This window comes from Botryllus schlosseri, chromosome 2, assembly GCF_051294905.1.
Source record: "Botryllus schlosseri isolate E-star chromosome 2, Bs_hap1, whole genome shotgun sequence".
NCBI lineage: Eukaryota > Metazoa > Chordata > Ascidiacea > Stolidobranchia > Styelidae > Botryllus > Botryllus schlosseri.
Window position 1 is genome coordinate 414,318 of NC_137237.1, and position 14,165 is coordinate 428,482.

The 14,165-nt window shown below is 39.8% G+C and overlaps 1 protein-coding gene across 1 annotated transcript; it reads right to left on the bottom strand.

Annotated features, from left to right (window-relative positions):
* Positions 1–233: 233 nt before the first annotated feature.
* LOC145432822 (electrogenic aspartate/glutamate antiporter SLC25A12, mitochondrial-like) lies at positions 234–12,202 on the bottom strand. The gene is made up of 16 exons (XM_080309629.1): positions 12,069–12,202; positions 11,866–12,008; positions 11,610–11,725; positions 8,454–8,593; positions 7,278–7,424; positions 6,979–7,117; positions 6,038–6,216; positions 5,475–5,553; positions 5,297–5,418; positions 4,926–5,015; positions 4,793–4,870; positions 4,323–4,463; positions 2,811–2,949; positions 1,709–1,821; positions 845–992; positions 234–642 (listed from the first exon to the last, which is right to left on the bottom strand). The coding sequence occupies exons 1-16, from the start codon at positions 12,111–12,113 to the stop codon at positions 476–478; spliced, it is 1,986 nt and encodes a 661-aa protein (XP_080165755.1). The 5' UTR covers positions 12,114–12,202; the 3' UTR covers positions 234–475.
* Positions 12,203–14,165: the final 1,963 nt, after the last annotated feature.

The following is a 14,165-nucleotide window of genomic DNA, read 5'->3' on the forward strand; positions in this document are numbered from 1 at the left end:
AGTGTCTGGTTGATAACCGCGTTGTCGTATCTCGCACTTCGTAATTATCCTTTAAAAAACCTATTCTCATTTGTCTAATTAGACTAGTTTGAGCGAATTAGAATTCAGTAATTCCAATTGAAATCTAATTTGGAAAAATTGGTGTAGCTATCATTTCAATTCCACTCTAATTTCCACTCTGCCCATAAGCTATCTGGCCAAGACCTCTTTCCCCTTCAAAGAATGCAAGTTGCTGACCGGAACTTTAAATTGTATTGATTAAATGCAAGGTACGTGCACCATACTACCGAGAAGCGAAATAAAAGTAAAACAAGGCGAAGCACGCGATGATCGCCCGTCGGAGTAGAAATAAATTAATTTGATTCCAGTGAGGCAAAACGCAGGGGGGCAAACTGACAGCGCCAAATACTCTCGCAGGCGCGATCTAGGTTCAGTTGCAATGGCAATGAGTTGTGCTGGTAGTTTGAACGGGAGTTCACGATCCACCAGACGTTGTGATGGGTTGGAACCTGGGTAAGGCGAGTCCGAACTTGCGTTCAACTCCGGCGAACGTGGCCGCGGCTAACTTGTACCCACCCACGTGGTCGGGGCTGACCGGGGGCAGATCGGAAACGTGGACGAACTTGGGGGTGTGTTGCGAGCCTGAAAATAGGGAATTTCGATGTAAACGAGAAAAGGATTAGGAATGGTCATATATAGAAAAATATTTTAAAATATTTTTAAAAATGAAACTTGAATGTGACAAAAAATGAAAAAACTAGACAATAGTCGAGAATCTGAAATGAGAATCGAAAAAAAATGTGAAAAATAGTGCGAGAAAATGAAAAAAATAGTGAAAACGTACCGATGGGTTTGCTGCCCCCGAAATCGACGTCGAAGAATCGCTGTAGAAGCTCGTAGGTAAGGAGCGTCACCCCAAATTGGGGCGAGGATCGGAACACGCGGGCCGGGGCTCCCTTCCAGAACGCGGTGAAACCTTCCTCGGCGTACACCTGCACAATGAGTACACAAATGCAAACAGCATTAGACAGAAGTAGTCAAAGTGGCTACTCAAGTAGACATAATGCCGTGACGCCGTAGAAGTACTGGTAGTGCAAAATTTGATTCTGTCAATATCACCAGAGAGATTCACAGAAGTGAGTTGAGCCTGACTCGGACTCGGACCAGAGTCTCATCACTACGACTTGACTCGAGTCAAAACTATAAAGTCAAATTGACTAGGAACCTAGTGGTAAAGTCCCAGTCATAGTCAGCGATGAGCGGGTCGAGTCCGAGTCATGGTATTATGACTCGAGGTCGAGTATAAGTCATTGTGTTGACTGCTCAGTTTCCAATTAAAGTCTTGCTAAACCCACTTTTTATAACTCTGTTTGGTGATATCGAATGGTTCGCGTTTATAATACACTAATTTTACTCAATTTTAGAAGTTTCTGGTCACATTTTCAAGTGCCAGTACCAAGAGACGAAATCCCAATAGTGTGGTCACTTTACTATTCTTCGAAATTACAGTGAAATGTCGGTCTTTGCCGTCTGAGTCTCGATTCATATGACGTGGTTCGAGTCATGCGCAATGACTCAATTCCGAGTCGAGTCAATACACAGATTGACTCGAGTCGAATCATTTCCGTATTTTGAGAAAATGACTCGAGTCAAGTCGAGTCATCAGAAAATCGTGACTCGAGTCATTACAACCCTGTTTGAGACTCACCCTTTTGAAGCAATCTCTCATGTTCTTGTACGGCAACTCCCCGGGTTTGGGCTTCACCTGCAGTCTGGTTTTCACGACGTCGGCCGGGGTCGTCAAGGAAGCCGCTGGGGCGCCTGAACCGGAGATAGATCCGTTGTACATTTGCATATTTTCAAAGTTAGATTACAATTGAAATTATAGCTATAGTTTTTTTTTTCCAAACTAGATTAGAATGATAGCTTGTTTTTTCCACATTAGATTCGAATTAGCATTATCGCTACAGTTTTTTACTGCAAATTAAATTACAATTACTGTATATGCAAAAACTTAGGGCTCTTCTTCGATATACCCCCCCTAGATCAAAATTTATTAATGGAAAAATAAAATTCTTTTTGTGTTTGGGATTGGATTGGAGTTGTGGGTGCTGGATATTAGGGTTGGAAGTGGGTTAGGGTTAGGGTATCCCAATATTAGGGCTGTGGGTGGGAGATATTAGGGTTGGAAGATGACAGATGGGAGGGTTGGGGGATAAAATATATTAGGGTTGTGGGTTTCGGACGTTAGTTGGGGATTTTATCACATCTAACCTAATATCCCTCACGCCGAGCCCTAATATACGTCATTCACACAACCCTAATATCTGCCATCCCCTAACCCTAATATCTTTCACCCACAACCCTAATATTGGGATACCCTAACCCCAACCATAACCAGAACCTACTTCCAACCCTAATATTTCGTATCCAACATGAAGAAAGAATTTATTTTTCCGTTTATAAATTTTGATCTCGGGGGTATATCGAAGAAGCGCCAAACTTGGACGTTGATATAAAATCCGAATTGAATAGAAATACAACAGTTGAGTTCATATCAAATCAGGGTCGAATCTCATAACCACGAGAATCACCAATGTCTGTGCAACAAGCTTGGTTCCTTTCGCACGATACCGTTCTCTTGTCGCATTTTCAGGAAAACCAGGAATTAGATTAGAATTACGAGGAGGGCATAGAAACAATTCACAAATAGCATTACAAGCGTTTTGCGCTAACTAGAATAATTAGACAAGAATTGAGCGAGTTGTCTGTGAAGGCTGAAAACAAATGGTGAAAACAAATGTCCATACCTGCCAAGGTCCCTGCCAACAAGAGGTTAGCGGATGAGACATGCCCGTCCTCCTTGGCAAAGTACTTCTTCAGGTGAGCGTACGCAGTGAAGTAGATCGACGAGAAGGGGATGTCTCGTAGAAAACATGCTCGAGCGCCCTGTCATGATTTGAGTCGTCTAGTCTGGAACTATACACGACTACGCGCTTGTACAAACCACCGATTTGGATAGTTGACAGTCCACTAACTACTGATTTTTGAGAAGTCAGTACCGTAGTTCTAGCGCTAGTTGTACATTAGCGCTGTTCAACAAAAAATTTACCTTCAGATTTCACTGGCTACTTGATACAATTGTTAGGTTGGTTACAAAAACGCTGCACACCAACTTTGGCTCAATTGCAACCATTAGAAGCGAGATTCGTGCAGTAGAAAGTTTTGAATTTATCGTTAAAAAACAAAAAAAAATATCAAAATCTTTCTGTCGACCCCATGAAATTGTTGGGCTGTCAGTAGAGGTGCTGCACACCAAATTTGGCTCAATTCCAACCACTAGAAGCGAAGTTATTGCAATAGAAACATTTCTAATTCCATGATTTTATGATAATTAATCTACGAGTTAGTCACCGTAAATCAGGGCCGGCCAACCCGTGGCCCGCGAGAAGGTTTTGAGTGGCCCGCGAGGTAATTTCCGAAATTTCTAATGTTATCAAAAATGAATTGGGGCAATTCCCTGCACAGAAAACCGATGTTACCACCACTACCTCTTCGAATCTCCTGAAATTTGGTACACGCACAGATGAGCTAATTCCAAACAGGATGAACTTTATTTTATGAAAATTGGACTTTTGGGTCAAAAGTTACGTCACTTTGAAAATTGACAATTTTCTGCTCATTTCGGGTCTGCGATTTTAGGTTTTATCAATGCAATATTCAAGAAGGTGTAGCTAGATGTTAGACGACAGTTGAGATACGGCACTTGGAATCATCTGAAGCTTGTCTGATCGTCTATATTTCCAAGTGAAATTTAATACCCTGTAGGTTAGGGGTCAAAGGTTAAATTGAGGGGGAATTTGGTCAATGGTCTAAAATCAGTCAGGCGTTACGCGATTTAGACTGCGGATTGCTCAAAACATATTAAAATATTTTGGAAAATTGGGTCTTAAATGAAAGTTTGCTTCAGGGGGACTTCGTTCACAGCTGTTTGATTTTGGCTTTTAAACTGTAAAGTGATGAAATTGCAGTTTGAAGAGCACACTTCATTTGCACATGGAAATTCAGTAGTAGTAGGGTGTGTTCGGACATCGAGTCTGGGATGTGTGTGGACATCATGTCTGGGGTGTGTTCCGACATCATGTATTGGGTGTGTTCGGACTGTGTTGCCATTCGAACATCGTGTCTGGGGTGAGTTCGGACTATGCTGTCTTAACATCTCCAGTTTACCATATTTGTTTACAAAGCTAACTGAAATTGCTAAAGAAATCGTGAATCAACCCATAGGTTAGTTATCTACAGTTCAAAACCATTTACCGTACCTTGTAAAGTCCGCTAAATCCGAGTTCTTTGATCACGGAGATGGCCGAAACTTTGGGTCCGGTTGTGATTTCCCCCGCAACTTGGAGTCGAATTTTTACGATTTCCAAGGGATTCGTAAAAACGACTTGCGACGCGCCTGCCTGTTAAACAATGCATTCGTTTGGGGGCTGTTTGCACGGATTGTTATGACTCGAGTCATTTTCTGTCATAAATCAACAAACAACCTGACTTGGACTTGACTCGACTCAAAATTATAAAAGTCAGATTTACTTGATCGATTGGCTGTTAAGTGGATGTGTTCGAATGAGAGAGTGTCAGCCGATAATATTCGGGTTCATTTCAATATGAATATACTATTCAATTGTATATTGAAGTTGTGTGCCTCCGAGAAGATTTTCTAAATTCCAATTTACTTTTTGCAGGCGGGTCTGTATGTCAAAGGAAAACAAAATAAAACATATTGACTCACACAACCACCAGCGACGATCTCCCCGAATAACGGGACTTCTCCGTCTCGCCTCAAAAGGTCTCGAACAAGATCGTTCATCTGTCAGAGAGAGAGTGAGAAGCAGTGGCTCACACAGGTGATAAAAATAACCAACCGTGAGCTTGATGGCTTTCTCCGGTCCGACCCCGATAAGCTGCGGGATGAGACCTCGATACAAACCAACAGTACCTTCGTGACGGATCACCTGGAATTGCAAAAAACTTTCGGAAAATTTTCAACTAAAACAAATTTCAAAAGTCGGCTTCGACGGTACCTTGAAGAAACAATCGAAGATGTTCCAATATAGGGGTTTGGGCAAAAAACTTCAAAAACATTCAAAAAATTTCAAAAATATATCATCAAAATTTCCAATTCCAATTTTTCTACTAGAAACATTTCGTAAAAGTAAAAAATTCCAATTTTGAAATTTTTTTAAATGTCCAATAAAAATCTCCCGAATTTTTTTAAATATAGTCCTGTATGTACCTTGAAGAAACAATCGAAGCTGTTCCGATACATGAGCTCCTGAATATGGTGACCCGTCGATCGCTGGTTCTGCATCCTGGTTTTGACAAGATCGATCGGATAAACGGCAGTCGCCCCACAACCTGAACAGAAATAACGATGTAATGTTCTGTGTGTCGTCACAAAGAGGTCGCCATACCTCCTGCAATCACCCCCAGGCTGAACCGATACATGTTCTCGAAAATAGCATAGTAGAATGGCCTTTGGTTCTGAATGACCTGCAAAGGCAAAAAGATTCAATTGTATATTGAAGTTCTGGACCTCTTCCAGCAAATACCAGTTGAAATCGAGCCAAATATGGTATGCAGCGTTTTTTTAGGCAACCTAACAATTTAATTGGTGAATCCTCGGAATCACGAAGAAAAAGTTATTATTCAACTACCCTATTGTACACTTTGTCTTCAAGTAGTTTTTAGTTGGGTTTGCATCAGTTTTACAAGTGAAATTGTCGTAAAAACCTACAAAACTGCCTCTGCGACACAGCAACCGAATCTATTTATGCGGATTTGTAGCGTCTCATCAGCTAAATACACTTTCTGAAGTTACTTCTACTTGAATTACTTGTGAAGTAATGCATTTTCTACTTCCACTTCAAGCAGTTTTGACACATCTTAGGAATGGCTACCTTGACGTCTACTTGAGCATAAATTTAGAGCGTTACTTCTATTTCTACCTGACCACCTCTAAAGATGAGAAGCTAACCTCTTGCTGCGCGGCGATATTGTACGGCATGGATCCTTCCTCCATGGCTGTAATCTCATCCAGCTCTTCCATCGTCACGCGACCTTTCCTCTTGCCGGCCAGCATGGCGAGATTGAACAGGATGTCGGCCTCCATTGGGGTGATTCTGCTGACTCGCTGCGCGGCGACGATGAATTCCTCTGCGTGAAATACAATCTTAGAATCCTGAACAGTTCAGATCGAACCACTCCACAGACTTGCACTAGTGGGTAATTCTAGTTGGCTCCTTATACTAATTGAAGCGAAATACTGGTGATCTAAATCTAATCGAGTTTGTGAAAATTCTAATTCAATCTAATTTGGAAAAACTGTGTAGCCATAATTCTAATTATAATCGAATTTCGAAAAAACTGTAGCTTTCATTCTAATTCTAGTGTAATTTGTAAAAAAACATGTGTAGCTATAATTCTAATAATAATCGAATTTAGAAAAAACTGCAGCTTTCTTTCTAATTCTAATGTAATTTGAAAAAAAAACGTGTGTAGCTATAATTCTAACTCAATCTAATTTGGAAAAACTGTGTAGCTATAATTCTAATTATAATCGAATTTTGAAAAAACTGTAGCTCTCATTCTAATTCTAGTGTAATTTGTAAAAAAACTGTGCAGCTATAATTCTAATTATTATTGAGTTTGGAAAAAATTTGTAGCTTTTATTCGAATTATAATAAAATTTGGAATGTCGTATGTACTGCAAACTTGGCTACGACCTTATCGGGAAAACCAGAAATGAAACTAGAATTAAAAGTAGATCACAGAAACATTTCAAAATCAGATTAGAATTAGAATTAGAATTCCCGAATTCAAATTAGAAAGTAACACAAATTACTAATGATCATTTTATTTCTAATCTAATTTGAAAAAGCAGAAAATTTTCAATCGCACTCCAACTCTGCCACTCACCTTTCGTGACTTCTTTCGCGTCGTTTCCGTTTGAGGCAGTCTGATAAATTCTTTTCACGAGTTCCATATTTTTCAATAAATTATTAAAGGCAAGAAAAAAAGTGAAACTGACAGTCTGCTGGCCCATCGTTTTGCTGACCTGCAGAAAAATCAAAGAGTTCCGTATGTTTGTCGCGAACTGAACGGCTAAACTTGTACAAGCTAACTGCCAACAACTCGTTTTTCGAGTAGTTTTCCGGATTTTGAAAAGGGAGTAGTTTTAGTTCTAGTTGCACATTTTCAAAATCCAAATCGCATACCCCGATTAAATTTTCTTTCACAAAATCTGTGAGCAGATGAGGTCTGATGGTTTCCATGACGTCACGAAACGCGAGTAGCGATATCGAACCTTCTTTACGGACGTCGAATCGATCGAAAGCTTGCATTGCGTGCTCGACTTGAAGCTCCTGAATTGAAAAATATTGTTACACTTATTCAGGAAGTAAATTCATCATTTCTGATTGTGAATAGTGATGGACACAATGATTTGAGTCAAGTAGTGATTTTTTCCAGTATGCTGGAATGGTACACTCCTTGCCACTAAGAGTGAATCTATTAATGTGAATTATAGTTTTGATACTATTTGCCGCTGTGGAAGGCTGCATCGCAACGAAACATGCAGTGCAAAACTATTCAGTACCTATTCAGTAGGCCTACTCAAGTAAGTAGAAGCAATGTATTTTAGAAAAGCCTTTGGAGGCAGAACTAGAACACAAATGTCAACATAGAAGCTTACGTCAAGCACTTGGAATCGCTGAAGCTATTGTTACATAACACTATTCAAAGTAACAATGAGAAGTAAAGAATGCCAGATGTTGAGAAGTCAGACATGGAGGTGTATCAAATTGTTCTATTGTTTAAAAACAAGAAGCGCTACTACTTCTGGCAGCGTACAAAAACACCAGCACACTTATGGGGGCATTCCCGAGGGGGGATTAGGCAGATCAAAAAGACTCTGGGGGGGGGGTTACAAAATTTCAATATACTATTGAATAGTATATTCATATTGAAACGAACCCGGATATTTTTAGGGGGAATCGTCAGCGGCTAGTAGACAATTAAAAAGAGTAAAGTATATCAATAATATTATCATCAAATATGATGTAACCGACACAAAAATAGAAATAATTGATGCAGATAACTTGAGCTCACAAACTCCTACTGTTGGTACATTTTGATAAAATGCACTGGGACACAAATGAAAGAATCTGTTGGCTCAATAATTTTTCGCACAAATAAAATTATCCATTAGATGTTTGCCAACATTGGCAGAATTCATGGCCGTTGCCTGTTCAATTGTGGATACACAATGTTCTTTTCAATACCGACAACATTCTGGTTTATTTCAATATAAATATACTAATCAATTGTACAAATCAAACAATAGAAGAATCGAATGCTGCAGAATTGATTAAAAGAGATATTACTGGAATTACCTGTAAAAATTGAGTGAATTCCGGATAGTTTAGCGATTTGTCAAGATTTTTCCCAAAATGCCTCTTGATGAAAGTGCATTCCCAATTGAAGGGAATGTGGCGATGACTTTCGGTTTGACCGAAAATTTCCTTCACTTCACCTGAAAAAGTTTCATTTCAAAAATATTACTATTCCAAGATAATCTTGGGGTACAGAACTTCAGCATACAATTGAATAATATTTTAGTATTGCAATAAACCGCAGGTTGACCCATTGTCTATATAAAGTTCTTTCCAATTCTCTACTAGTTGCTGAGGATTACCCCTGTCAAGTGTTAGCGGAAAATATTCGGGTTTATTTCAATATCAATGTACTACTATTCAGTCGAAATTATCCAACATATATTACAGGCTGGTGCTTTGACACAAATGTCAATGATTTTATTATGTCATTGAAAAGTAAGTCACTAACAATAAATCAGGTACTTGTCTGTAGTTAAGGCTTGTTGATGCATTTTTCCAAGAAAACTGCCAATATCATGGTTAGTAAAGTAATTGTAGAGTATCATGTTTTAAGCTCACATTTACTTATTGAAATTTATTGGAGAGTAATTGTTACCTACATTTATCCCATATTTGAAAAAATATTTGACTTGAAGATTGTTCACTTTTGGTCAACTTACTGTTGGACACGTTACATAACCCGTGCCTTATAAAATCTCACACTTTTCCCATACATGCGCCACATTGAGAAGCGTTCCCCACAACCTTTAATTAAACTATGTAACACAGACTTGGCTGATGTACATCGCCGGGGTTCGGGGGTTAACCCTTTGCGACCGGCTGTCTAGTATACTAGACCGCGACTGTTTAACGCAGAAGAGTCGATATGTAATCCAAGATAGGTAGACCTGTATTGGTCATAAACGATTGCAATCGGTTTGTATGTATAGCTCTTATAAATACGCATACATCAGACCATGTATAACCTAATGTTGCAATGTATATCCTGCTTGAAATGCAGATTGAACACGCAAAAATGTTTCCCGCAAAATTTAATTCGTAATGATGTTCGCGTGAGTGACCGCCTGAAATATAAACCATTGTATATTCCGTTCTAGACGTCATATAACCGATTACAGTTATCTTCTATTACTTGTTGTTGGTCATACTGTTCTATGAAAGTCCTTATATCGAAGATTAGCACGTAGAGATGTTTCAAATTGACGTGAAAGAAGCATACCTTATTACGTGAAAATCATGGCTGCGTAAGATGACCTGACTAGTTGCGATTTCAAACAGATGTACAATTGCTTCAGGCAAGAGCAAATTATACATATGGTTAGCCATTATCCTGGCATATCCATCAATATCCCTATAATGGAGCTTAGTTTTGTATAAGAAAGCCGACCCCAGCCCTAACACCGCACAAATAAGCGTGCGAGTTAGGCTATTTTTGTACCCGAGCCTGTGATAACAACATCATATAGAGGCAGTTATATATCTGTTTTAGATGGCACACAAAGTTACTGTTGGCTTCTATGACTACTGTTGATCATACATGGAACAGTAGCCGTGTAGAATACAGTTCAAATTGACGCGAAATAAAGCAATGTATCACGTAAAATGACTTCCCGAGCGTATATGGGCACTGGGCAGTGTCGAATAAGGCAATATGTGTATACTTACAGATCCCTTGAAGTTGCAAGTTACATATAACAAGCAACTGGGGTTGATAACACTTCAATAGCATGGAGATGTATACTAACGGCAAAATTGCCAAGGCAGTTACTATGTTATGTAGAACTGGACGCGCGTTGCCTTCAGCGAGAATACGAGATTACGTAATCGATTACTAATCGGCGGCGGCCGCGTGATTGTGCTTATCGTCTCTACCTTTCCAAGACCGTAGCGCTGGGCTATGAAGCGCTATAGTAGCGTGTAATGTCTCGTTGGAACGTAGAGATTCATGCGGAAGGCAATCAGGTGGTCATATACTAAGAGAGGGCCTGGGTATGACGTCAGGAGATATAGAAGAACAAAAATTGTATTTTATTTTCAAGAAATCGAGAACATTTTCTCGCATAACGCTATTCCCTCTGGCGTCTGAGCCGTGAGAGTATCTCAGACCGCTAGGCGGCTACTTCAGGTTTACGGCAATATATTGGGCGTCGATTTAAGCCATATGGATGACATTTTATCGTTTTTTACGTGGATGCAGTAAAATTTTGGTCAGTAGGCCGGCCGGTTACAAAGGGTTAACAGTGGATATCGCTATGGGTTGGGGAATTTAATCTGCATGTAGCATGAATAGTTGTACATGTACATTTACATCTGCTCATGGTATAAGCCTCATTGTCTATATTGCATGCTTTGCATTTGAAAAACAAGAGTTTCCACACGATAACGCAGTACAAAGTTCCCTGCCTAGTCACAGTTGTCTAGTATTTCTGCTGAATCGCCATTCCTGCTGTCAGGCAAAACTGGTCAATGAGAATGCTCTGCAATGTAATCAGGCGCCAACTAGGGCCAAGTCAAAATCGAGCACCTGACCGATTCAATTCCGAATCGAGTATTAGGCTTCAGGCTGCGTGTTGCTAATTCTACAGAATTAAATACGTGAAATGTTCAAATTTGTACCTTTGACGCGACCACAAAGAATATAATACCGGTTCTATATCACAGAAAATAATATTTGGTATTTTTTCGACCATACCTATTTTATTGCAGTTTGTGACAATGTTGTGGCTTCACAGATATATCATTTCCAGTAACGTGCTTGGCTTTGTACTACATGTTTCGGATACTGCGATACGACCTATCAAGATTTTAAGCCTTTCACAGTGGAACATATTATCGAAGCTATAGTTCTCATTGATAAATCAACTCTTAGGAATAACTCGAAATAAAACATCCCTCAATACTTGACTCAAATCATCAGACTTGATGCTTGATTCAGATTCAAGAACTCAAATCATTGTGCCGAGCCCTAGTAAGCAGGTGCCCACACACCACCTTACAATATATCAAAGACATCCACTAGTTGATTTTGTTGCAGCACAATGTCTCTGTTATTTACAAATACTCAGAACAGGAGCACTGGCTACATATCATAAAAACACAAGTTATACATTCTCCATAATGTAAGGTTAAAGTTATATAGGGAAAATAACTCACGGAACGTGATCTGGCCGTTACAATTGACGTCGAAAAGATTAAAGGCGAGTTGGAACAACGAATCCGGAAGACTCAGGATGGACTCGAACGCTTGAAATTCTGGCCACGAGATCAAGCTGAAAACATAGATCACCGAGTCATAATCAGACTTGTACGAACTACTGGATTTTCAAAATGCGCAACTAGAACTACAAGTACCGTTCTCACTTTTCAAAACTCGCAAATAGAACTAGAACTAAAGACCTTCCAAACTCACCCATCACAGGAAGTGTCCGCCACCCCTCCCACTAAATTCAAAGTATTAACGTTTCGATTTTCAGATTGCATCATCAGAAGATATTTCACGATGAAGTCTTCCTTTGTCATATATTTCTGACCTTCCTTCTCGACGCTGGCATACTGGCAAAAACATTTCGTTAAAATTTTACAAGTATATAAACCGATGTGTTTAATGCTTACTTTCATGAAGATTTCCTTCAATTGCGCACTGTCAGAAGGCTTCATATTCCAACTATTATTTCAAAACTAATAAAAATTAAATTTGATAATCGCTATCATTTATATCCTTGTAAAGAGAACACAGTAATTCAGAACTGTTCCACCATGATATTGGGCACGAAAGCAGGGCTACCCATGTACCCAACTATATTTAGCAAAGGTTCAGTTACAAAAGTTTTATATTTGATAAAACATTTCATGAAACAATTTACAGTCATATACAAATGTAATACACGTTATAGGTCTAACTATATTGGCTACTGTATACAAAGTGTTGTCAGCAAAACCAAAAGCGAAATGTATATATTGTCATTATTTGAGCCTGCCGTTTTTATTTATTGCTCTTCAAATTCTTTACACTGTTCACACAGATGCGCAATCTATCTTTCTATTCTAGTCTAGAGTTCGTGTTTGAAAAGGCTATGAGAATTTCTCTGCTATTGCCGAATTCCGTCAATGGAGTAGCCTGATATTAATTCTACGGTGTATATAGAGATTCCATATATATTGACTGAGTAGCGGTTTGTCCTAATTCACTACGCGATATACAAAATTACTGAAAGCGAAGTGTTTATATGGGTACTTGAAGCAGAAGTGCCGTGCCGGACATATTCAAAACAAAGTTCTATTCTGAGCTCAAGCCTATTGTAACGCGAAATTCTTCCCCTGCCGCGATTAGGTTTCGCAACGAAAACTACCTTTTCAAACGAATGGAGGTACGAGACCAGGTGTATTCCTCTTATTATTTCAAACTAGGGTCAAAATACGTACTACAGTCCTACAATTTCGACGAGACATGGATATCGGCGTGGCATTTCATTCATTAAAATATTAGAACCTTGAGTAACCTTGTTTTGTCACGACTGCAGCGCATGATATCTTGCACGCCATTGGTTCGAATCGTTGAGGCATTATAGCCGGGTGCGTGATACGCGACTGGTTCGGGTGAGTTTTATTGATGTTTTTATCATTTCATAACGTCGCAAGATTGTGATAAAATCAATAGATATTGTCAACCGAAAATATTCGGGCTCATTTCAATAGTCAATTGCATGCATCGGGGTTGTATTCGAAAAGTTGCTCCTCTCCCGCCTATCCTCATTCCTCGCCAGAATGTCTGTCATTTCCCCTCAACAATTTGGCTTCCGAAACAAACACCAAACCGCACATGCCCTCCTAACAGTGGCCGAACAGTATTATAATATCTCAGAGAAGCAAAATAAGGGATGTAGCATTTTTCTCGATCTATAAAAAGCGTTTGACTGCGTAGATCATGAAATTCTCATCTCGAAATCGGCGCGTTACGGACTTCATGGCCCACAACTTGAGCTCATGAAAAGTTACCTCACTGGACGCCAACAAATGGTATCGATCTCAAACACCGTGTCCTCTCCTCACCTGATGACTTGTGATGTAGGCCTACCCCAACGCTCAGTACTTGGACTGGTTCTCTTCACCTTATATGTCAACGACATTTTTGAAACCTCCTCATTGAACACCACACTGTTCGCTGATGATACTCACCTCCTCTCTTCCGCATCTTCGACGGCAGAGCTGGATGCGCTGACTAGTGACCAAATGCCTAAAGTCCATGAGTGGACGGCCCAGAATAACCTTTGCATAAACGCCTCGAAATCCCAATTGCTGACAGTAAATTCAAGAAATAACCTAACCGTTAATATCGCTGGTCAGCCCGTATCCAACACAGACAATGCCAAATATCTCGGGGTTTTACTGGACTCGAACATGTCCTGGAAGAGTCATATTCAGTCCCTAGACAAAAAATTATCACCGAAGTGCGGCTTGTTCTACAGCCTTAGGCGCTTCATGCCAGCATGGGTTCTTCTGATAAATCCTTGATCCAATCGAAGTTACATTATGGCATCCTCTGTTGGGGGGCTGCCAGTAAAACTGCACTCAAGCCACTGCAGAAACTACAGCATGAAGTACTCCGAATCATTGCTAGGGCTCCAAAAGGGCCTGGCTGCCCATCCAACAAGTCGCTGCTGAAGAGATTCGGCGTCCTAAACATAGAAGATATATGCGGAAACTAGAAAT